This window comes from Aspergillus udagawae, assembly GCF_001078395.1.
Source record: "Aspergillus udagawae IFM 46973 DNA, scaffold_1, whole genome shotgun sequence".
Classification (NCBI taxonomy): Eukaryota; Fungi; Ascomycota; class Eurotiomycetes; order Eurotiales; family Aspergillaceae; genus Aspergillus; species Aspergillus udagawae.
The window spans coordinates 1,891,463-1,915,643 of NW_025091264.1; the positions used below are offsets into that span (position 1 = coordinate 1,891,463).

Genomic DNA, 24,181 nt, shown 5'->3' on the forward strand with positions numbered 1-24,181 from the left:
GTCGTAGGGGTAGTCTTTGTGGTAGTAGTAGTAGTCTCACATGGAGTGGAGGTAGTCGTAGGGGTAGTTGTAGGGGTAGTTGTAGTGGTAGTTGTAGTTGTAGGGGTAGTGGTAGTGGTAGTGGTAGTGGTAGGGGTAGTGGAAGTCGTCGAAGTAGTAGTGGTCGTGACGGTGCCCACATCCTTGTAAGCATCGATGCCCGTCTGGATGGCCGAAGTGATTCCCGAGGACAGCTGTTTAGCGACGTCCTTGAGAGCATCCGGCACCTTGCTAGACAGGGTCGTAGCCAAGTTCGAGGAGGCCGCGTACTGGTCCAGCAACTGTTGATAGGTAGTAGGACCCGCGCCGGCAGCGACGATCAGATCCTTCTTGGAGACGAGGTCATTGATGGTGGTCTTGACCTTGTTGGTCAGGGCCAAGATTGGATTCACCAGATTCAGAGCGTCAGTTTGGCTCAGAGCTGGCTGGGCCGCAACGGTGGAGGTGCCATCGTTGATGGTGGAGATGAGGGCTGCAGAAGCGCCAACAATGGCGGACGTGTCGCCTCCAGTGTAGGCGTTGATGTCCGCATCCAGAGCATCGACCTTGGACGAAATGGCAGCGACAACACTGGTGACCGTGGCAAAGTCACGCTCCACCAGCGAGGGTGCCCTGGAGACCTTTGTGGGCGTCGCGAGGACGCCGGTGAAGGCTCCCAAGGCGAGGAGGGAGGTTAACGCAGAGAACCGCATTGAAGCAACCAAATAGTATCAGACGATAAACGACTGTGATGGGTGTAAACAAAGATCAAGCGAGGGACGACTGGTTACTACTGTAACGAGCGACAGATTTACAGCAGGTGAGGAAATATCAGCCAAGATAGATACCTCGAGGTACCATCCCAGGACTATTTAATCTCGTCCTGGAGGCTGGTGGTCAAGTCACATGTGTCATCACCTTGCATCCGTGGGATTACCTCGCTTTGACTTCGATAATGAGACTCATTTCCGTTCGATCCGGGGTATGCCAGTTCGTTCATAGACATTGGTGAAGACCCCGGACGAGCGACGAAGGGAAATGCTCTTTTGAGGTTAGTGCACGCCTTCTCTCATGGAAGTGGCTGACCAAATTATCGAATATGAGCTAAGGAACTACGACGTGGGACCGTTCTTTAGAGCAAGTCAGTGGCAAGACCGTCGACGATTGTCTGATTGGGTGCAATATATTGCTAGAATAACGAGGTTGGTGCTGGCAACGGGATGGTAACTGGACAGGTGTCTGTCAGTACAACTGTATCCAATAAGCAACGGACAGAGCTAAAGGTAGGATGCAGAGTTTCTCTCAGACCTTTCCTTTCGTCAATCTCATATGTCATATTGAGTAATAGATGATGCCATTGCCAGAAAAACAAGAAAGTCTCCGGGGGAGAGTGAGACACACAGAGTGATAGACAATCATCCTGGTCTGAGTCCAACACCAACAAAGCGTAGACAGACGAGAGAACACTCTCAAATTCCAACAGCTTCTCCACTGTTTAGGCGTCCACTGACGTTGTAAACTTTGTGTTGTCCCCTTGTTCCTGATAGGGCCTGACTCAGAATCTTTCCTAGAAACAGGTTATGTTGCGAACAAGGTAATTAGATTAGTCTTTTCGCTTAGACTCTTAAATTGCTTCCCCTCGCGAGATTGGCCCATCACCGTTGCTGTAGGAGACTTCTAGCATGTCTAGCAGTCTAGCGTAGAACTAGTGACTTGGCTTCCCAATGGCAATGTAACCTGACCATGATTTAGTGTCGGTGATGCTGATGGCGATGCGGGGTTGTAAGACATGTCTCCCCGGAGAAGTCAGCCGGATCACCGTTCAGATTCGAGTCAATGGAGGATTTGACTTTAGGAGACCCTGCAGATAGATTCTTGCCTCGTATTCTTTTCTGCTTTTGTGTGGACGTATCGTTGGTGGATGAATTGGAATGATGAGGTGGTTGGGAAGAGCGCAGTTAAGGAAGATCAGACAGGTCAAAGATGCAACGTGCCGAGGTCTCTGCAGTGCTTCTTACTAGCGGCCTAAGGCAGTAAATGAAGATGCATGCATTTAATGTCACATCACATTCTTGAGTAATAATGAGTTCAGTCTTTAGTAGGATCCTCAATTTCCGGTCTATTCTGACTTAGTCCTGCCTCTAATCCTCTGAAAGCTACTACTAGACCAAAGCCGCGCCCAAAGAACCCACGGGCCCTATCTATAAATAATCACAGTCACTAACAAACTTTGAATCTCACTAACATCACACTCAACGTCCTCCTGAGAAGTTGTAAGACAAATGAAAGCCGGTATGACTCGGATTACCATCAGCCTTAACAAAGCTTAGAGAGAGTCCTGCTTGATAATATCTGCCGCCTTCTCAGCCACCGCAAACACCGTGGCCTGGATATTTCCCCGGGGCTCCAGTGGAAACACACTGGCATCCACCACCCGCACATTCGCCGTCCCATATACTTTAAGCTTCGGATCCACCACTCCACCGTCATCGCGTGGCATCATTGCACATGACCCACTGGTATGCCACTCGGACAGTACGAGTTCCTTACACAGTTCCTTGGCCCTCTCCACGTCAGTAAGTCGCTCGGGTGTGTGCAGCCGTGCTCCTTTCTTCTTAAGTAGAGAGGCTATTGGCTCGGTTTCGGCCAATGTCTCGGTCCAAATACTGTGACGTGCATGGAGCTCGAGGTCTGCGGGGTGACGCAGAATGCCATGGTCGATGGCGGGCACTGCTTTGGTGTCTGCGGACTGGAGGTGCACCGAACCGCGAGACAATGGATAGCTCAGTGCGGCGACAATGGTGATGAAACATCCTGGATGACTCATTGAGAGGAGGCCTTTGGGACTGTTGCCCTCGCGGGGCAGAATCTGGAAAGGGGCCAGGATGTACTGCGCTGTGGGCTCATCGGGATCCTCCAGCAGCTTTCGAAGAATAGGGTACTGCTTCTGCTGCGCGCGCGGCAAATTACCAGAAGTGATCGACGCATCGATTGTCGAGAGCAACTGGCGACGATTTGCTGTGGAGAGGTTCATGCAAGGCATAAATGCCGACACCAATGGGACCATGCCCAATGGTCCGGAGCCATCTTTCTTATACGCTTCCATGGCAGCCTCAGCCACTGCTGGGTCTCTTGCCATGTCTCCTGAGGGCATCCCATCTGCTACTTCGTACCCGAAAGCTACCAATCCATGATCTTGCAGGTTCTCCCCAACATTTGGACTATCAATGACTGGAATGATGCCATGCGAGCGGAGGAGGTCTGCTCGACCAATGCCAGAGAGCTCCAATATCTGTGGAGTCTGCGTTGCTCCTGCGGCGAGAATAACCTCCTTGGTCGCAGGGACCGAGTACGTTTGCTCTCCCTTGCAGAACTGCACTTCGGTGGCGATAGCAGAAGCCTCGCGGATTTCCAGAACAATCCTCTCCACCAGCGCGCCCGTCACTACTCGTAGATTCGGGCGACGCTGTATATCTGCGCCGAAATAACCTGACCCTGCATGGCTGCGCGTATGGGTGACAGGATCCACCGCGCCAGGGCTGACAAACGGTCCTGTTCCTGCGCCTCGAATGGGATCTTCTACCTGCGGATACCCCAGGTTCTTAAAAGTCTCCAACCACGCTCCGTGGAACGGCATGTATTGGTCTCCAAAAGACACCTTAACTGGCCCATTACTGCCCTGATCTTCCTGGTCGTATTTCATCCCCGTGAAAAACTCACGAATTGCGTCGGACGGCGGAGTGGCCTGATGGAATTTGCGGAGGTACGGTTCAATACCGTCCCATCCCCAGCCCGGATTTCCGAGCTTCTCCCATGCATTCATCCCCGACCGCGATGGGTAGACAACCAATCCGAGGTTGATCGCGGAGGATCCTCCCAGGGTACGGCCTTTGGTTGCGAGCAGCTGACGACCATTGAGTTGTTCCTGTCGAAGAAGCATGTCAGCTAGTGGGAATGTCAGCGTTGCTGCTTGGGCGTACCTGAGGGATAGATCTAAAGTCCCAGTCGAAATCCGGATCTCCGTACGTTGTAGGCCCCAGTCCTGGCACCAAGATGCGCGGGTCAGTCAAGCGGTTTGTTCCTGCTTCCAGTACAAGAACGCTGGTATTCGGATCTTCCGTCAATCTGTTGGCGACGACTAAGCCGGACGTGCCACCTCCCACAATGATAAAGTCAAAGACGGCGACGTCTAGCCCAGCAGCCGAGTCAGTGTCGACGACAGTCATTTTTAATCACAATTTACGAAGATCCGGTCAGTGAGAAGAGCAATCAGTAGGTATCTCAAACCTAACCGTCAGCATTTCAGCTCAAATGTTTATGTGACAAGAGTCATATGAAGGAGGGGTACCTCTGCCTGTTTATAGTCTGACGCGAGGCAATGTCAGACTGCATGTGTTGCTTTCCTACGTTGATCTTACTGTGATTACATTGGTCCAGGTCAGTGCTTTAGTGAGCGGCCTGATCAACGGGTTCGACCCCGGTAGTGGTTGAGACTGTGTAGAGAAGCAAAGGCACCGCAGTAGACAACACTTTAAGGTTGCAGCCAACGTGAGTCGATTACTATGTCTGACTCCAGTAATTTTCCTTCGAGATCAAATCAGTTGCACCCAGCTCTAAAGCGGTTCTCGAAGCATTCTGCTCTCTTGGGGAGATCACAAGTTCATTGTCGTGCTGGGGGCCTGAAAGTCTATAATTCGTTAAAACCCCTTGAATCTGGAAAGGCCGCCAAATGGTTTGAATTGCCAGAGATCAACATTAAATGTCGTTCAATGTCAAGTGAGACCTCACTTCCGCGGAGCAATCCCAGTTTATTACTTTAAGAGTTCGACAATGCCTCCCCTTAACTAGACGAGAACACGGCCTAGGTACCTTTAAATTACCTCCGGGTGAAGATATTGTTTAGAGAGTATACCCCTGGTGGCGTTCAGCTAGGGCAAATATGCACGAGCTCACAGCACTCCTCGAGCAGAATTCGGTTCCTGCAATGAGAGGTCACGCCATGCGCACCTGCACGTATGAAGCCGCTCCACCAGCGTCACGTTAAGTCCTCAGTCCCTCGGACAGCTTTCGCTCCCTTCAAAAGTTGTCCATCTGTTCTGTATGCTCTGAGATATCGTGTCTATCTGTTCTGATGTGTCATTGCACTATACAGACTGCCGATTGTCATCCTCACTGTTGTATGCGTGGAAGCGTATCAATAACACAATGCGCTGCGGATTCAATTTGCATGATGATAGGAACTGTAACTCCCGAGCTTCCTGCCATGTATGTCTGATACTGGAGATCGAGCTCTAGTGATGTGGTATTACGTCGGCCTTCAGAAAACGTCGTGGTCGTCGTCGCAATCTCCGTTCGCAATGTTGGATCGTCTTGCGCCATGAACTCTATAGACATCTCCTAGCAGGAGAGAAAGCTGTATCGCTTCAAATAAGTGCATGAATGACGCATGCGTCTGATGTCTCAGCCTGACACGTATGAAGTATGAGGTCAGCAAGTGTAAGTTATCAGGGAGGGTAAGCAGAAGTGTCAGAGCAGACAAAATGGAGACGAGGACAGAGACAGAGTCCAAATAAGGACATACCGCGGGATCGAGAGAAAAACAGTTCGCTGTAAAGGCCATATTTCGAGAGTGAAATTGCTGCAGTAGGGGAGGAGCTGCCTCTCTGACAGGTCCTCAACCACAAAACATCCAATACCACAAAGGCAAAGAAATCAAATGGTACATAGAGCCAGTAAAAACAAAACGCGTTGAGAAAGAGAAATATATAGCCATTCGAGAAATAAAACGGATCAGAAAGGAAGCCGTACAGGCCCCTCTCTGATCCGCCCAAGCCCCAGCCGCTCCCTCTTCTTTAATCAGTAAATTTATACCAGAGGGGCGACCAGGGCCTGTCTCGAACCAGGGCCCAGCAGTGCAGCTGGGTTAGGGGTTACCCACTGCCCTACCGGCCCCTGGTTTGTTGAAGATACGACATGACAGGCCTTCATCTGTTGCCCATGTGTTTGCCTAATTGGGAAATGAATAGGGCTCCGTAGAGCGAGAACAACAAGGATCAGTCCGGGTTGTAGGAAATGACGATCTACCTTAGTCTAGCGCTACGAAGGCATTACTGGAAGTGATGCCCTCTAAAATGGCTCTTATAGTACATATCAAAGCTGTATCACAGCAACAACAAGTATGCTCCTCAGACTACCCTGCTAAACTATGTATATATCCCAGGGAACATGCGGATCAGTATCTCCCTCTGGAGACGTTTCATTCGCACATGGACAGCGCATATATATCTATAACTTAAGACCTTTCAGGACCACGTTTTATAGAGTGGTATTTATTGTGGGTCCTAGATATCTGGCGGCAAATAATAACCTGAGTGCCTATGGCTTCCCTATATCTGCATGGATCATCCCAGACGTCTACAGCAGTCTAGTACTTCTCGACTGTTAAAGTTCAACGTCGACTGCCTGAAGAAGGGGTAGGGCTTCAGTTCACATCTTGACTTTATCTAAGCTGCAAAATTATGCATCCTTTCACTGTATTCTCTCCTTACTTTCCGAGTCTCTCCACAATTCATCTCGCAACCACGCAGCATCCATGACGGGACTTGGGTCGGTTCGCATTATGCCATTGCCTGGCAACATACATGATATAACCTGCCCGGATAATGGTGCTTTCCATCATCACCTTTTCGCCTCTCGGAGTTGGCCATGCTCTCTGAACGTACGTCGCTGCTATTGAGCCGTGGGCCTAGGCAGCTGGAACGAAGGAAAACTTGATGATTGTCTGGCTCCTGTGGACGACTGGTTGATAATATGTGCTATGCTCATTGTCAATGTAAATGACAAGTGGGGAAGCACCTCCGAAACATAATCTCGTGTTCTTCGGCTGCTCCGTCCTGTTCTCCAAACGTTTTGCAATGAACAGCGGCTGAGGAACAGGACCTTGTCGGAATGGCCCTAATTGACCTGAGCATATGAGTCTGCTCCTCTTCCAGACCAGTCTAAGGAATGTCCTGTGGTAGAATACCTCAAAAGGTTGTCACTGACTCCCGAGGCTGCCCCTTAGTCGTCCTTGAACAATAAGAATTTTGGGGTGTTATCAGGACGATCTGTTCGATCGGATAGCTTGGGAAATTGTATGGGTCAAATTGGTTCCCCAGATCAGCTGTTTTGCAATTATTTTCGGACTGGTCGTCGATCATCAACTTAGCTAACAATCTATCCCCTGGAGGTCAGCCTGTCGCCTGTTTCCTGTTGCATGGAATGAAACTATGTCCGTCGCCGTGTCATTTCCGCTCAAGAGGTAATCCTATTTCAACTCCTTGCAACCGAGACCTGCGTCTTGCGGTCGGTCGACTGCTATTACGGCCCCGAGTCAATGCAGTGGGACCACTGTCACTCCTACTGCTGCGCCATGGTAGGCCACTCATACACAGGTTATCGATACTAGTTTTAGGACAAGGATCACATGCGCGATTTTGGATTTCACTGGAAGTACGCGGCGTTGCTGTTATATAGAGATGCAGGTTAGTTAATGTATATATGAGTTTCATGGAAATAATCAATATCGTTATCCTATTACTCGACCAGAAGGAAAATACTGAAACCAATAACTTGATATCCTTCTATCCTGGTACCTTTATCTTCGTCTCCAAGACCATCTCCGACGTCGGCTGTGCCCATCGGATTGAGTTTGACGACTCTCTGGGCATCCAACGGGACTTGCACCTTATTTACGTTTCGTGCCTTGGCGATAACTCTGAAATTGACAAGTTGGCCAGTCAAGTCTGTTGTATATTGACAACTCTACAAAGACTGATAGGCTGTCAAATCCGACCACCCATGTGCGAGCCCTGGATTGAGCAACATCAGACGCGCATTAACACAGCCTCATCGCTTGACACTTCACAGCACTTGATACGATGAGTTCAAAGTACGGAGGCTAGCTAATACCCAGCGCTTCAGATTGACTTTAGCCGCTGATGACCCGTCTTATGCTTGTCTATTACTCCGTGCCCATCTACCCCTCTCGAAGCGCCAAGGCATAAGACGAGCCGCCACTGCAGATTGTTTTCTAACACTGCTAGCCAGCACCCAAGCGCGCCCAGTCCAAGCCACTATTCTTATTAATAACTAGTTAGACACTTATCATGCCCAGGCCCCTGGCGCCTGGTCGTCTTCTCCCACAGATTGTTCTTATCTTCTCCGCATCTCAATTTGATGCTATACGATGAGACATTTCCATCGCTGTGCAGTCACAGCACTGCTAGTTTCTGTATCGCCATGTAAGCCTGCTTACTCTTACCAAGACCTATAAATCTGACATAACAAGTTGTTGCTGCGACAACCTGTGAGCGGAGCACTGATCCCAACCTCCGGAACTCACCTGCCGCATTCCATCTCGCCTCGTCCGATGACCTGAACTGGTTCTCCACGCATAACTGCACCACAATTGTCGATGATATTACTCTACTGGAAAGCTTTAACGGATCATTCTCTCTCCCCAATGTCGCCAATATTAGCGGAGTCATCACCTATGTCGCCCCTAATGGGACGTTTGAACTCACGTCTATCTCGCTGCCGGATGTGCTGTACCTGGGAGGCATTAACGTTCGTCTCCCAAGTAGTCAAGAGATAATAGATGTATCCGCCCCAAAAGCGACTGCCGTCGGCTCGATTAATCTGGCCGTACCGTTGACCGGCGCAGTGGACTTTCGGTCGTTGAAACAAGCGACGAGTATCTCGCTGGCGGGGAATTATTCAAGGTATTCATTCCGTTCCTGCAGGGCGCTTGACAGCAGACACCTGAGTAACCAGCTTAGTGTGAGATTTGACGCTTTGGAGCAAGTCAATGGCAATCTCAGCATGCGGGGGTCTGATACAGTCGCCGCGGATTACCTCAATAAAGAAGCCTATGCTCAACTCCCGCTTAGCTTTCCTGCACTGAAATCTGCGACTTTTGTCCAGTTCTCCGGAGTGATTACAGAGTGCGTCGTCAGCATATGCATATGCATCTCTCTTCTCCGAGCTGACGGTGGCTAGATTCTCGATGCCTGTCCTCGAAACGGCCAACATGCAAACAAGGAATTATTTTGGCCCATCAGGACTTTTGATTCATAACTACGGTGCACCTTTAGACCTGAATCTACCAAAACTACACTCAGTGGGCGATATGCTCGATCTCCAGGGTGCAATATCCAGGTATGTCCATCATAGGCATATGTTGTATGTTACCTGCGTGCTAATGAGATAGTCTTTCTCTGGACTCCCTACAATCAACCCAGGGCAACATCACAGTCGAGTCATCATCCCGTCTAGACGTCAATTTCACAAGCTTATATTCCACGGAGACCATCCAGCTGAATGGAAACATCACAAGGTATGATCTATCATACATCATTTGGCCTAAAACTCACTTGCTGTAGCGCCGGGTTTCCCTCCCTCACCCAGGTCACTCGTGTTACAATCAACACCACCAACCCCATTGACTGCAGTTCCTTCCAGAGCGCCCTCAAGTATGCAGCCCCGACTTCCAACTCCACCTGCAACGGTACAGGAGTGACAGGCACAAGCGGGCGAGGGTTGACCACTCGCGCGAAGGTGGGGATAGCGGTGGGAGTGAGTATCGCCGGCATTGTGATTGTGGGGTTGATCATCTGGTACGAGCAGAGGATGGCGAGGAACTATAAAGCGCGAGCGGGGTTCTCCTGGGGACCGCCGATTCCGCTGCAGGAGAGGACAAGGAGGAGAAGTGCGCGGGAGGATGATCCGCCGCCACCTTATTCGTTGCATCCGCCTGCTGACTGATATAAGGGTTGTAATTAGATTTTATATAGATGAGGTTTGATTAGACGGTCGGATCACTTTGTTGCCTCCTCTTCCAGAGACAGCCCAGTCTGGCAATCAGGAAAGCCGCGTATGTAGCTGGGACAGTATTTTGTTGGTCGAAAGTTGACAGAAAGCCTCCGAATTGAGCCTGGTAACCTGAGCGGTTATTGAATACTGCGAGGGAGACAGAGTCTGAAAGATAAGAGAGCAGGTTCTGAACGAGAGACGGCGAATCTGCATTAAGATCAACCATGGTGCAGTGATAAACAGCTATGCTGTCCAGACTCGGTATTTTTCCAGTGAGTAAACCGTTGTAGTACTGTCTTGGTTGGTGACAATTCCTTGAGCGGTCAGCCAGATTATGGAGCGCTTCACCCACCTGCTGTGTCCAAGAAATGTTATGAGTCGACATGCGATTACTGTCAAGGCAAACATTAGATAAAAGGTGATACACACCTACAGAGTGTGAGTATGGAAGGTAGAATGAGTGGTTATCAGCATCGGAGACCGCAGTGGCACAGCTTCCAGTGGCGCAGCTCATCTAACGATGATACAAGAATGCCTGCTCATAGCAAAAGGCTGGAGAAATACTACTCGTGACTTTGTTCCAACACAAAGCATTGCTTGGGAAGACAGTCTGTTGGCTGTGAATGTCTCAAAATAATGCTTTGTGCTCACAGTTGCCGCAGTGCAAGGCGTCCTCACCCTAAAACATCAGATCTGTTGTGCTCTGCTCTTATAAAACGAGATGAGCTCGTCAACTTTCACTTTCTTCTCGCCTCTACCTTGCTTTTTGTTGTCTTCTTTTATCTATCGCTCTTTCTCATAGCTTTACGTTTCCACCTTGACGGCTTGACTTTCCAATCTAACACATCAAAGCCTAACCACGTGGAACTTCTTCATTCTTCTCCTACCCAGTCAGCTCTTCTCCCTCAATTATCGAGCAGTGGTAGTGAGGCTCTTATCTAGCGAGACACGTCGACCGTAAACATGGCAAGACCCAAGTACGTCGCTCGGACCAGTCCGATATTGGGAACACAATACTAACGGCCTTCAGGATTTGCAAAAACTTTGCCAGAAGGGGAACCTGTTCCTTCAAAAACTGCAAGTTTCAACACGTAAATGACCCCGGAAGGCGAGACGACGACCAATCAAAACGGGACGCGAGACCCAAAAGACCGGAGCTGTCAGATTCAGAGAAACGATTTCAATCCTGGAAGGATACCCTAGCCACAGACTCCCGTTCGTCTCGACCAGGTCGCGCGAAGTTGGAGAACTTCTTCCGGGATGCTCGACAGTTTGTCGAAGTCGACGCTGGTCTTATGCAAGATGTGATACGCGAACTAGCTGGGGAGACAGGATTGGAACGTATCCGAGATCTTGTGGAGGAGAAATTCCCCAAGGCTGAGTCGATGGCAAAGGGAGAAGTCTTCCGGTCACAGGTCCTTCCTCTGCTGGAAACCGTCTCGCACCCTAGGGTTTTATCCTCGCTGATCTTGGAACAAGCAGTGGGAACTATTTTCAACGTGCTCTTTGGTATCAATGGTCGCAGGGCAGCGCTATTCCTGAGCTCAATATGCGATGTGCTATCGACAACCAGCAACGAGGAGACAGCCGTGGAGTGGTTGGAAGTTTCACTGCTCGTCTTTGCAAAAATCGTCGATCTCAACTCCACCGCATTCGTTCAGGATACACTCAAAGACCAAGCAAACAGGTTTCAGCAGCTCTTTCTCCAGATGACCGAGAGTGGCCTGGCAAGCTCTCTCCACCACTCGCGCAATCTTCTCGACCACCTTCTGCGCCGACTGGAAATTGGCAGCTTGCTACCATCTGCACCTGCGAACGATAAGCCCAAATGTGAACCGAAGTCTACTGCAACATTTACCGTACATCGCGAACCCCCCGGTGGCAGACATGATAACGATCATACCGATATTGTGAAGATCGCGATCATGCCAACCCTAGATGAGATCCAGAGCTCGCGTATCGAATATCTACCCGTCAATGATCCTAGCCAGTGGCATGTTGGTGGTCTGGACGGTTTGTTGGACCGGAATTTCCGCCTACTAAGAGAAGATACAATTGGTCAGCTGCGCGATGCTATTCATCAGGAGCTCAAGGGGTCAAAAGGATCAGGCGGACGGACTTCCCAGGTCCGGACACACATCTATCCTCATGCAACGATCGGACAGATCTACTTTGACAAATTCCTTGGTTTCCAATTCAAAGTCCAATTTCCTCAACCGCCACGGGTCAGTGAGATGTCCGCCAAGGATCGGGAAAACTGGTGGCAGTTGTCGAAGCGTTTGCAATCCGGTGCTCTTGTGTGTCTCATTATGAATGGACGCAATGGAAAGACTGTCGTCTTCTGTACCGTCGTGGACGGCCAAGTCAGGTCCTCCAAAAAGCAAACAGACGATGCCAATAAAGCAAGTGAAGCTGCGGCATCCCTGTGGGCTGACCCAAAGGAAGCATCAGTCAAGATGACGCTGGTCGATGCGAAACCCGGAATGGTCCGCACAATATTGTACAAGGTCCTGAATAAACGCGATTTTTCTGTTGTCGAATTCCCAGGTATTCTACTGGCTGGATTCGAACCAACCTTGCGAGCTCTGAAGAAAATTAAGGAGGACAGGGAGCTACCATTCATAGAGATTCTGGTCCCGAACGGCGATGTTGGCCCAGTTGATATTCCTCCTCCCCTTTATGCGTTGAGACCCGGATTTCGCTTCAACCTTCGTTGCTTGATGAATAACAAGGCCGATTTATTCATCCAAGCCAATAAACCAGTCGATATAGAATGCTTGCAACGCAACTCAACCCTCGACAGAGCCCAAGCGATGGCCTTGGTCCATAGCCTTCAACACCGAATTGGCTTGATCCAAGGGCCTCCTGGTACGGGTAAGAGTTACACAGGTGTCGCGCTTATCCGAGTCCTGCTGGCAAATAAAAAGCAAGGAAAGACAAATCTTGGTCCTGTGTTATGTGTTACTTATACGAATCATGCTCTGGATCAGTTGTTGGATGCTCTCATTGACAAAGGAGTGACGTCGCAGATAATCCGGATCGGTTCGCAGTCCAAGTCCGACCAGCTGAAGTTTCTCAATCTGCGACACATCGCGAAGGATGCCGAGAAGACCAAGAGGGAGCGAGAAGATCAATATCGCCTCCATTGCGAGATAGAGGAGTGCGAGGAAGAGTTCTCTGCCCTGAAAATCAATCAGGACTTGTTAGCCACTCATCTCATCCCTCACCTGCACGAAGTATATCCACGCTATTATTCTGGTCTGTTCGGTAAAGACGAAGACGGTTGGGAGACGGTTCAGCACGGCAAGCCTAGTGATGTGATCAGGCGTTGGGTCCAGGCTGGGGGACCAGGAGATGAGATACGACATTTCGACGTACTCATGTCACTAAATCCGTCTCAATTGTCCCAAAAAGAAAGAGAGGCTCTGTACCAGATATGGACGAAAGAAGTCATTAAGCTGGTGCATGATAAAGTCACGCGGCTCTGCTCAGCACACCATAGGGCCAAAGCCAATTTCGACAACGTTCGGGACGAAGTGGATCTTCGCTGTCTGGCAGATGCTGATGTTATTGGAGTCACCACATCCGGTCTCGCTAGGAATTTAAACATGCTGCGAAAGCTACAATCCAAAGTGGTGATGTGTGAAGAAGCCGGCGAGGTCCTGGAAGCACACCTTCTCACAGCTCTGTTGCCCTCGGTCGAACACGCCATCCTCATTGGTGATCACCTACAACTCCGTCCGCAGGTTCAAAATTACGATCTCTCACGCGAGAATCCCAGAGGTGGCGAAAAGTACTCTCTGGACGTTTCGTTGTTTGAGCGACTGGTGGAACAGCAGAGTGCCATGGGTTTAGGTCTTCCGTTCAGCACACTGGAAACGCAGCGTAGGATGCATCCCTCCATCGCCCAACTTATTCGGGATACTCTATATCCTCAAATAGAAGATGCAGAATCCGTGTCAAGCTATCCAGAAGTTGTGGGTATGCGCCGAAGACTGTTTTGGCTGGACCATCGCGAGCCGGAGGCGGACACGGCCAATACAAGTCTGCTGGCGACTTCCCACTGGAATGAGTACGAGATTCAGATGACAATCGCCGTGGTCAATCATCTCGTGTGCCAAGGCAAATATCACAGCGGCGAAATTGCTGTCATTACTCCGTATCTGGGTCAACTCCATCGACTACGTCAGCTGTTCTCGCAACACTTCACCGTCACACTTGGAGAACGAGATGCCGACCAGCTCCAGAGTGCTGGCTTTGAAGCTGGTGAAACTGTTGTCAAGACTGCCGCGAGAGCTACCCTACTGGAAAGTTTGAGAGTCGCGACCATAGACAATTTTCAAGGTGAAGAGGCCAAAGTCGTCGTCATATCGCTGGTCCGGAGTAACCCTCAGAATCGCTGCGGGTTCTTGCGTACGTCAAACAGAATAAACGTCCTCCTATCACGAGCTCAGCATGGAATGTACATCATTGGCAATTCTGAGACTTGTGCTCACGTCCCCATGTGGGCGCAGGTCATTGACATCCTTCGGCAGTCGGGCAATATAGGATCACAGCTGGAATTGCAGTGTCCCCGTCACCCTGATACGCCACTCCTTGTTTCCGAGCCCGACCATTTTTTGCAGCTATCCCCAGAAGGAGGTTGTAATCTGCGCTGCATCAATCGCCTTCCCTGCGGCCATGCTTGTGAGCAAAAGTGCCATTCGCAACTGCTTCACAACGCCGTGTATTGCCCACAGCCGTGCCCTCGTCCGCGCAAAGGGTGTACCCATCCGTGCGTCAAGCGGTGTGGTGATCCTTGCCCCGTTAAGTGTATGGTGACTGTGTACAAGGAGGATAGGAAGCTTGAATGCGGCCATTCAATGCCGACTTTGCCCTGCTGGCAAGATCAGGACCTGTCCACTGTCCGCTGCAAGGTGGCTGTTACCAAGACAGTCGAACGTTGCAAGCATGAGATCAGGGTGCAATGTCATGAAGATGTGAAATTGGCTACTTTTACGTGTACCGCGCAGTGTAATGCTCTTTTGACTTGCGGACACACATGCAAGCGGCCGTGCCATCATTGCCTACGGCTTCTTGATTGGGAGGATGTCCACATCGACCACGGAAGATGCCAGCAAAAGTGCGGCCGCAAGCACTCAACTTGCTCTCACTTCTGCACTGCGGTTTGCCATGGCGACGAGCCTTGTCCCCCGTGCGAAGAACCTTGTGACGTGCAGTGCAATCACTCCAAATGTACCAGGAAATGCCGGGAGCCATGCACCCCATGTGCAGAAGAGCAATGCTTCTCCAGATGCCCACACAGCGCGTGCACAATGCCCTGCGCCGCCCCGTGCAACCACATTCCGTGCTCCAAACGGTGCGACCAGAAGCTGCAGTGTGGTCACCAATGCCCGTCGTTGTGTGGTGAGAAGTGCCCGTCCGACAAGTACTGCCAGACGTGTGGAAGTGAAGAAATCAAACACCAGGTTGTGGACTTTATCTTGGGCGAGACGTACGAGAACATCAACCTGGACGAAAATCCGTGCATCTTCCCTCGCTGTGGCCATTTCTTGACCATGGAAAGCATGGACGGGCAAATGGCCTTGCAAGAGCACTATGAACTCGATGAACAAGGAAGACCTATGTCGATCAACGATGCGTCGCGCCCGTTCTCCATGGATGATATCAAGACGTGTGCTACCTGTCGTGGGTCATTGAGAGATCTTGCCAGGTACGGTCGACTTGTGCGGCGAGCGCTCCTGGACGAATCCACCAAGAAGTTCATCCTTTACTTGAATCGTGAATACGTTCCACTGGAGGAGGAGCTCGCCCGACAGGTGAAGCTAATGCAGGAAACAGACGTTGCACGTAGAAAAGGACCAGTCTGGCCCGACCATCTGCAACTCGACGGCTCAATCCAGCAGAATGTCAAGACAATGGCGGAATTAGTTCACCACACATCCCCTGGCCGGTGGGAGAATATAACCAAGCTTCGTAGCAAGGTCGTCGCCTACCACAAACGAGTAGCCTTGGACGAACAGCCCTACGACCGAGTCCGCAGCATGGTCGAAAACGCCAAACGAAGGAACCAGACCGACGGAGACTTTGACTTCGACAACACCATACTCCAGTCCAAGGGCGTCCTCCTCGCTACCGCCCTGAACCTCCGTCTCGACATCGCCCTGCTAGCCGATTTCCTTACCGTCAAGGGCCGCGCCTCGTCACAAACGGGCAATATCACTATCTCCCTCAACCTTCAAGACGCAAGAGATCAGTGCTCCGCACTCATAAACCTCGCAGAGGACTCCGGCCGTATCCGCCAGCAAGCAGAGGGCCACACTTTCCTTGCGCACCTCCACGCCCTGGAAAGATCCCAGACCCTTTCTCCACAAGCCGCGGAGACACACCTTCAAGACGCGCAAGTCGCTGTCGCTCGCGCGCGATCCCTCTGCACGCAGCACCTAAGCCAGACGAGAGGTCTTCTACCCGATATCGAGAGCGTCGACAAAATGCTCCGGGACTCGACTTTCTACACCTTGGTGACGAACGAAGAGCGCATGGCGGTGGTAGCGGCCATGGCGCGCGAGTTCCATGGCACGGGACATTGGTATTATTGCCGGAATGGACACCCCTTTACGATTGGTGAGTGTGGGGGTGCGATGCAGCAGACGGCGTGTCCTGAATGCGGGGAGCCGGTTGGGGGCAGGGAGCACCGGGTTGCGGAGGGGGTGACGAGGGCTGATGATTTGGAGAGATCGTTTGAGGGGATGCAGCTGTGAGACGACAGTTCGGTAAGTAAGGCGCTGTATGAATCTTGACGGAAGAAGAACACGTTCGTTGAAGAATTATTTGTCATAAGGACAGTTAGAGTAGTCATAATCGTCGTTATATGCTAGCTATTGTTCAAGTGATGTACAATCAAGAAGAGAGAGAGAGATTAAAGTCCACCCGTGGACTGTTCTGTTCACAAAACCCCCCCAGCGTAAATCAAGCCCCAACATCCGCATTCCGATACTCATACTCCGCGCGCAACAGTTCCGCCTCGATAGCGTGTCGGCGCGCTTTCTCCGCTTCACTGGAATTGTCCTTGAAGACGTGGTCCATCTGCTCGAGGGTGCGGCCCTTGGTCTCTGGGATGAAGAAGAAGGTCCAGATGAGCGCGAGGAGACAGAAGACGGCGAAGAAGACGTAGGCGCCGTAGCCGGTGTTTTCGACCAGAGGCGGGGTGATGAGGCCCTGCCGTCATTAGCTTGATTCTGATAGGATCTGGATGGATGGTTTGGGAGCTTACGATGATGAAGTTGTTTAGCCAATTTGAGCAGGTGGAGAGGGCGACTCCCTTGGCGCGGAGGGAGGAGGGGAAGACCTCTGCTGTTTGTCAGTTCTGTTTCTGGTCTAGGGTGAGAAGGTATACTGAAAAGGAGAAAACGTACCCGAAGGAAGAGCCCAGGGGACAGGACCCCAGGAGGCGCCGAAGCTGAGCATGTAGAAAAGTAGGAAGGCGACGCTGACCCAGCCTTGGGGGCGGTGGGCAGGCCAGTTATTGGAGAAGAGGCCAACGAGGACGGCGATGATGACGTGGGAGATTGTCATGAAGAAGGCGCCCCAGAGGAGAAGGACGCGGCGGCCGAGGCTGTCCATTGTCCAGACGCTGGTCATGACGCCGACGAGCTGGGTTATGTTGAGGATGCCGGACATGAGGAGTTGCATGTCGTAGTCTAAGCCCATGGTCTCGAAGAGGGTGGGGGAGTAGTAGATGAGGGCGTTGATCCCGACGAACTATGCAGTATATGTGTGAGCGGGGATCGAAGGGAGAAAAGAATGCCAGTTACTCACCTGCTGGAAGAACATGAGGCCCATGCCCACGTGCGTTCGTCGCCAGCATCCTTTCTTGAAGCAGTCTGCCCAGGAGGCCATTTCCAGCAGGAAGGATTTCCGAGTGCCGCCTCCTTGGAGGGTAGGATGCTTTTCTGCGTTCAGTTCCTGGTGGAAGCGGACCTCGGCTTGGATGTCGAGGTACTCCTGACGGACCCGCTTGTCGGATGGAGGCAGCCGACGCAGCTTGCACAGACTCTGGAGGGCTTCTTCGTTGCGTCCCTTGGATGCGAGCCATCTAGGAGAGAAGGGCAAGGCAATGACACCGCCGGCGAGGACAAAACCGGGAATCATCTGCAGGAGGAAGGGAAGTCTCCAGGACCATTCCCCCGCCATGAATCGGGTGCCGTATGTGATCCAGTATGCGATGACGATCCCGAGGACAATACAAAACTCTTCCAGTACCAGTAAAGTACCGCGACACTCCGGAGGGCCTTGGCAAGCGTCAGTGCTGTCCCGACTGGGAATGACCAGGCCACTTACTGATCTCGGAAATGTACAACGGAGCAACCATCGACAGCATACCAATTCCCAACCCTCCGATAAATCGAGCTACAGTCAACATGGCATAGTCGACCGCGGCAGTCTGCAGCACAGACCCGATCGTGAAGATGATGACGGCAACAATAATCGAGTACCGGCGAGAGATCTTGTCCGCGATCCATCCCTGGTTGAGCGCACCAAGGAGAGCCCCCAACTCAATCATGGCGGTCATGAGGCCTTTCCAGAAACCAGCACCGGATGCATTAGGAGATACCTCCGGAAAGCGTTCCAGGAATTGGTCCATCACCAGAATGACAGACACCACACCTTGGTCATAGCCAAACACCAGACCACCAAGCGTCGAACATGCGGCACAGAGAAAGACAAATGGGTTCGCGATGAGACCACGAATACCGGGAGGCCCATAGGGCTCTCGGTCGGTCATGATGTTCTCTGCATGATGGCTGAATCCTACACGACCATCTGGGGAGACCTCCTTGGCGACGTCAGGGTGTTTGTTTGCCATACCTGGCTAGTAGAGGGAGTAAGAGGGAAGGGGGGTGTGTTCAATAAGGTTGTGGCGGAGGACAAGACTTGTGGCTGGTCAGATGGAAGAGGACAGGAACAAGCTACAGAGCCGAAGCATGATTTATATACGTCTACAGAGGGCCGTCCATTGTGATTGAGACTTGGACAGGTGCAAAGACCGAGCACGATCGCTGATTCGTAGACATTCGGCGTAGGACGGTCAAGTCGGATACTACCCGAGCCATGATTCTGAGGCGGGGAAGCGAAGCACAGAAGAGCAAAGAAGAAACAAAGCCTAATAATCAGGTAACAATAACTGGACGGCGCTGGAATCAAGGAGATGTAGATCCGCATAGAAGAGACTGTCGAATAGCAGCGAGGCCGTTTGCAGCAGACGGCTATTGGAAGTGAGAGGAGACTCTTAACCCAAAGAGGAAATAACCAAGTGGGTATCGGATCGGTATGGCGCTCTCGACGAGGCGTTTTAGACGGGTGGATTCATGGGACAGCCGAAGTCAAACCAAGGCTGTAGATGCTCGAATTTACTAGAATCAAGGTGGCTGCCATAGAACAAGTGAGACTTCTGTCTTTCTTCAGGGCAGATTGATAGCTGACCGCTTTAGTCGATTCTGTGTACTGTTCAAATTCAAGTATAGTATCTCCTCCTGGAAGGAATCCCGTGACTGCTTGGAGGACGGCACGTGCTGATCACACGAGATAAAGCCATGACGACCAGCAGGGAAATGGTTGGCAACAGTGGTCGGCCCGACGGCAAGGAAATTGTGGAGGAAGCTCAGGGCGAAAACCGATCGGAAAATGATTCGAGGATAGATATACGACCAAGCTGATGATTGTCCCGTGCTGAGTTGCGCTGATAAATCCAACGTGATCTTCCTCATTCCTTGCTTGTCGCTGTCACCCGCGGTAGTCATGAAGACTGTACGGAGTAGCTTACTGGGCAAGGTATATACTTTGGGGTCTTTCAGTGTTAGGAATGAGGAGGAAATGTGTCTTTATAATCTTATACTTAATAGATATCTACCTGACGCGGTCTCTAGATACCTAATCTGCTTAAAAAGTGCTAGCGTCAGTTGCAACTGATGCCCCTCTTCATCCGCTGTTTGTGTCAACAAAGTCCTCCCTACAATATATCGCAACCTATCCATATTTCTAGCCTCCATCTGAATCATCATCCCCACGGGGTAGATAGATAGCTGTTGAACAACCGAAATCTCACCTTGATCCCTTGCAAATCCTGGGGGCGTACTCCAGTCGTCCTCTGGTTTATTCCCCACTGATCATCACCAGTCAAACGCCGACCGTCATTCTCGGTCATCCGCCGACTTTCTGAAGGTACAGGTCACCGCTACTCACACTGTGTCAACATCTTTGAGATTAAATTCCATCACTGCAAGGTTGACTGTAGTTCTTGCTTTCCTACGAGGGCGTCATTCCAGTTTGTGACCCTCTTTCACTGCGTCTCTACTTCAGGAGCATAGAGTATCACTAATGTTTATCATGCAGTAACCTTTCTGACCCGGCAGATTCGACGGATTTTAGTTTCCGACCCTCAACGTCATTACTCCTTTGACCCTGTTGAACAAACCGAGTTTAACCATCAACCCCGCAAGAAACCCTTGCAGCCTGAACAACCAACCTTGCCCTTGTCAGTTGCCGTAATCAAACATGGGATCATTCGTGGAGGACCTCTGGTCGAGCGTCTTTACCCCGGGTCCCACCCCGTCGCTCCTGATCGCGACCAATGTCACCTTCGCCGCCCTGCAAGTCCTCCTACTCGCGCTCCTTCTAGCCACATACAGCATCCACTTCGTGGTGCTCTCCATCCTTTCCGCGGCTTTATGGTGGTCGATCAACTGGTTCGCTCAGGAGTTGAGACAGGTACAGGCACAGGAGGCGCCCACGGAGACACAAGAGTTGAGGGGTGGTAGCACGAAGCCACCGGGGCCCCTGGACAGCACCGACAGTGATACCGAGACTGAGGTTGTGAAGGAGAAGAGCAAGGCCACAGCTGCCACAGGCGTTGCCACGGGCGCTGCCCCTGCCACAGCCTCTGCGTCGGCTACTCTTCAACCCCCGGTTGAACCGCAGGCGCGAAAGCGACTCAGCGTGAGTGGTGACAGCTCGGGATACCATAGCACGGATAGTGAGTGGGAGAAGGTGGATGATAACAATGGTCCTTAGCCAGTCCTCAATCATGTGCGTCAGGACATTGTCAGAGTTAGCTGAGCTCTGTGATACATCTCTGTTGATCTACAAGTACTCCGCGCCATATGCATTCGATCTCCTCAGTTGATACCCATAGATAACGATCGGTGGCGATTACTTGCATATTTGCATAGATAGTTTCCTTACAGCCTATACATTTCTGAGTCCATTTTAATTATTCTTGAACAGAACCTTTCCTTTTCATCGCTGTACTCCTGCTCTATATGCGTCATGCGTAAATCACGTGATAGCGCGATTCCTTGGCACCCCACGCGACAACATCGATAGCGATAGAGATAAAGGGACCTCACCGCGAGTATGAGAAGCCACAAAAAATAGCCCTGTACGACGTACAAGGGCGGCGATTCATGACCATCGGCCCCACGATGCGTCCGGATTGATCTAGTCTCCATTACCATGCCTTCGACCATATCTGCCAGCCGCAAGCGCGTCTTCGGCTCCGTCTTCCCACCCGCGTATTTCACCACCGCGCAAGCGTCTCGGTTGGCCAGCGCAAAAAGTCCGCATCATTCCCAGTCCGAGAGGATTGCTAACCAGGAACAATATGGCAAAGAATCTTGGGATCGTGCGTGGCATGTAGCGACTGCGTTTCTGCAATTACCGAGCGAAGGACTTGCGGATTTGACTCAGTCAGAGGATGATGGGGAGTTGCTGCAGCGGTGGAGGGGTCATACGAGCTTTACGAAAGAGGTCAAGGATGCATTGGACTATTTGATTCTACCGTTGGCCAGGGGGGAAGGTCTCGCGACGGAGCAGCAGAGTATAATCGAGTGGTACCGCTTGGAGATAAGGGTGCATTTCCTGCGCAACTTTCACGAGGTTCTGACCAAGGTATTTGGCCTAATGATGATGACGATGATGATGATAGTACTGATGATACCAGGTGTTGGACTCGGAGGACAAGGGGCAATTACAGCATATTGTACGAATCCTAGGACTGGCACGGCGGTTGTACTTTGCTCCCTTCGCGGAGTATCTACTACCGCTCCTGAACCATGCCGATCAAGAACGAGAACTTCGTGCAATGGCCTACACGTTCCAAATGGTGGTGGGGTATGCCCTGCCTTGGTCACGAGTATCCGAGCTGCTGTTCCGAGAGCTCACAAAGGACGCGCTCATTATCCTGGGGATTGACGCGCTGGATGAGGAAGCAAACTTTGACGATACCGTCAGTGTGGATAATATGGAGGTCGACCGGCAGTATTCTGTCTCGTACCAGGATTGGCGGGAAGAGCCGTCCGCGGAGGTTCGAATGCAGATGATGGCAGAGTACGAGGACGTGCGAGTCGTTGCTACCCGCGAACGTCTGCTGTCCCTACTGAGGAGCTTGCAGCTCGTCGGTCTAGGCGGGGACAAGGCCCAAAAGGTTTTTGCCAGCGTGATGGACATGATGTTGACGGTATTTATTGAATCTGCATACGCCAACCAGTGGGAGGGGCCGTCGTTGGTCAGCCAGCACTTGCGACAGTGGATTGAGAATGTGTTTGCTCGGCTGGTTGTGCAGGTCCTGGCGATCATCAACCAGGACGAGACTGAATCAACTGCGTCTGTACGTCTGGATGTGAGTTTAGCCGATGTGGAGAAGTGGCAGGAGATGGGAATCTCGCGCCTGGGGTCACTCCGAACACGGGAGCTGTTTGATATTATTGTCGAGTGGCCCGCGAGCAGCGGCGCAATTGAGGACTTGCGACACTTTACGACCCATCCGGCCGCACGGTACTGTCTGACGCACGCGTTCATCAAAGTGCTCAACCAAAGGTTGTTGCATCCGGGGGCGTCGACCATTGACATCTTACGAGTGTACATTTCCATCATCCGCGCGTTCAACCTACTAGATCCCAAAGGTGTTTTGCTCGATCGGGTTGCTCGGCCCATTCGCAGGTACCTACGCGATCGCGATGATACTGTCAAGGTCATCGTGGGTGGGCTTCTGGCGGATGCGTCTGACACGGAGGAGCCCCATCATCTCCCGTCTACCGGAGAGACACTTGCGGAGCTATCTGCCGAGCTAGCCAAAGCACACCAGAACTCACTGCGGGCCGACTCTGGCGAGTTGGACTGGGATGACATGAACTGGATGCCGGATCCGGTAGACGCTGCGCCGGACTACAGGAAATCTAAGAGCTCCGACGTCATTGGCAGTCTGATTAGTCTTTTCGAGTCCAAAGAGACGTTTGTCAGGGAAATGCAGAACATGCTTGCCGAGCGCCTTCTCCAGAAACGCGCAGACTTCGAGCAGGAGACGTCCGTCTTGGAGCTGCTCAAGGTACGCTTCGGGGACAATGCTCTGCAGGCATGCGAGGTCATGTTACGGGATATCTTTGACTCTCGCCGGGTCGACGCCGTAGTCCGGAACGATCAAGGGCTCGTCCAGCAGGATGACGACACCAGGCCTGAGCTGCATGCAAAGATCCTCTCGCACTTCTTCTGGCCCGAATTTCCCGCGCAGGAATTCAAAGTACCCCCGGAAATTGCGGCGCTGCAGGAGCGCTACGCCACGGGATTCGGATCGCTCAAACAGTCCCGGAAACTCACCTGGCTCAACGGGATGGGACAGGTCACCGTCGAGCTGGATCTTGAGGACCGAGTGTTTGTGGACGAGGTGACGACCTGGCAGGCCACCGTGATCTACGCCTTTGGCTCTGGGGAAGAAGGGGCCACCAAAACCGTGGATGAGCTGTCGGCTGAACTGGACATGTCGACGGCGCTCGTGCGCAGTGCGTGTCTATTCTGGGTCAGCAAGCGCATCCTCAGCGAAGTGCAGCGCAATACCTTCCGCGTCCTGGAGGTCCTACCCAGCGACGATGACATGGGCGCCGTCGGTGCCGCCGGCGTATCAGCGTCGGCGGACCCTGGTCAGGCCAACGCCGCGGCAGCAGCCGAAGCAGCGGCGGCGGCGGCAGCCAAGGAGACAGCCGAGGCGGCGGCGATGGAGAAGATGAACCTGTACTGGCAGTTTATCGTCGGCATGTTGACCAATCAAGGCGCGATGCCGCTGCAGCGCATCGTCATGATGCTGAAGATCGCGGTGCCCGGGGGGTTTCCATTCAGCAACGAGGAGCTGCGCGAGTTTCTTGCGGGCATGGTCGCCAAGGGCAAGTTGGAGATTATCAGTGGAGGGAACTACAAAATAGTTCAGTAGCTGCATCCATCGTACGACTAATGATAATGATTATTCTACCACCATATGGAGTAC

The 24,181-nt window shown here is 51.8% G+C and overlaps 7 protein-coding genes across 7 annotated transcripts in view; 4 read left to right on the plus strand and 3 right to left on the minus strand.

Annotated features, from left to right (window-relative positions):
- The window catches only part of Aud_000627 (cell wall mannoprotein 1 family protein), a gene marked incomplete at both ends in the record, with an annotated part of 1,717 nt that extends 986 nt beyond the window's left edge, over positions 1 to 731 (minus strand). Inside the window, one exon of the mRNA XM_043286134.1 lies at positions 180 to 731. Within this exon, the coding sequence (XP_043142069.1) occupies positions 180 to 731 (552 nt within the window). The remainder of the gene's footprint in view (positions 1 to 179) is intronic.
- A 1,613-nt stretch (positions 732 to 2,344) lies between these two features.
- On the minus strand, positions 2,345 to 4,244 carry Aud_000628 (GMC family oxidoreductase; the record flags this gene model as incomplete). Its single annotated transcript, XM_043286135.1, has 2 exons — positions 2,345 to 3,943; positions 3,999 to 4,244. The coding sequence occupies 2 exons, from the start codon at positions 4,242 to 4,244 to the stop codon at positions 2,345 to 2,347; spliced, it is 1,845 nt and encodes a 614-aa protein (XP_043142070.1).
- A 4,991-nt stretch (positions 4,245 to 9,235) lies between these two features.
- Aud_000629 (uncharacterized protein) lies at positions 9,236 to 9,822 on the plus strand (the record flags this gene model as incomplete). The annotated part of the gene is made up of 3 exons (XM_043286136.1): positions 9,236 to 9,240; positions 9,269 to 9,394; positions 9,441 to 9,822. The coding sequence occupies 3 exons, from the start codon at positions 9,236 to 9,238 to the stop codon at positions 9,820 to 9,822; spliced, it is 513 nt and encodes a 170-aa protein (XP_043142071.1).
- Positions 9,823 to 10,833: 1,011 nt separating this feature from the next.
- Aud_000630 (putative NF-X1 finger and helicase domain protein) lies at positions 10,834 to 16,631 on the plus strand (the record flags this gene model as incomplete). Its single annotated transcript, XM_043286137.1, has 4 exons — positions 10,834 to 10,847; positions 10,901 to 14,869; positions 14,919 to 15,276; positions 15,309 to 16,631. 4 exons carry the CDS (start codon positions 10,834 to 10,836, stop codon positions 16,629 to 16,631), a joined length of 5,664 nt encoding a protein of 1,887 aa, XP_043142072.1.
- A 208-nt stretch (positions 16,632 to 16,839) lies between these two features.
- Positions 16,840 to 18,736, minus strand: Aud_000631 (sugar porter family MFS transporter; the record flags this gene model as incomplete). Its single annotated transcript, XM_043286138.1, has 5 exons — positions 16,840 to 17,088; positions 17,144 to 17,220; positions 17,286 to 17,631; positions 17,689 to 18,161; positions 18,211 to 18,736. The coding sequence occupies 5 exons, from the start codon at positions 18,734 to 18,736 to the stop codon at positions 16,840 to 16,842; spliced, it is 1,671 nt and encodes a 556-aa protein (XP_043142073.1).
- Positions 18,737 to 20,424: 1,688 nt separating this feature from the next.
- On the plus strand, positions 20,425 to 20,940 carry Aud_000632 (V-type ATPase assembly factor PKR1; the record flags this gene model as incomplete). Its single annotated transcript, XM_043286139.1, has 1 exon — positions 20,425 to 20,940. The coding sequence occupies one exon, from the start codon at positions 20,425 to 20,427 to the stop codon at positions 20,938 to 20,940; it is 516 nt and encodes a 171-aa protein (XP_043142074.1).
- A 441-nt stretch (positions 20,941 to 21,381) lies between these two features.
- On the plus strand, positions 21,382 to 24,127 carry Aud_000633 (anaphase promoting complex subunit 2; the record flags this gene model as incomplete). The annotated part of the gene is made up of 2 exons (XM_043286140.1): positions 21,382 to 21,816; positions 21,869 to 24,127. The coding sequence occupies 2 exons, from the start codon at positions 21,382 to 21,384 to the stop codon at positions 24,125 to 24,127; spliced, it is 2,694 nt and encodes an 897-aa protein (XP_043142075.1).
- Positions 24,128 to 24,181: the final 54 nt, after the last annotated feature.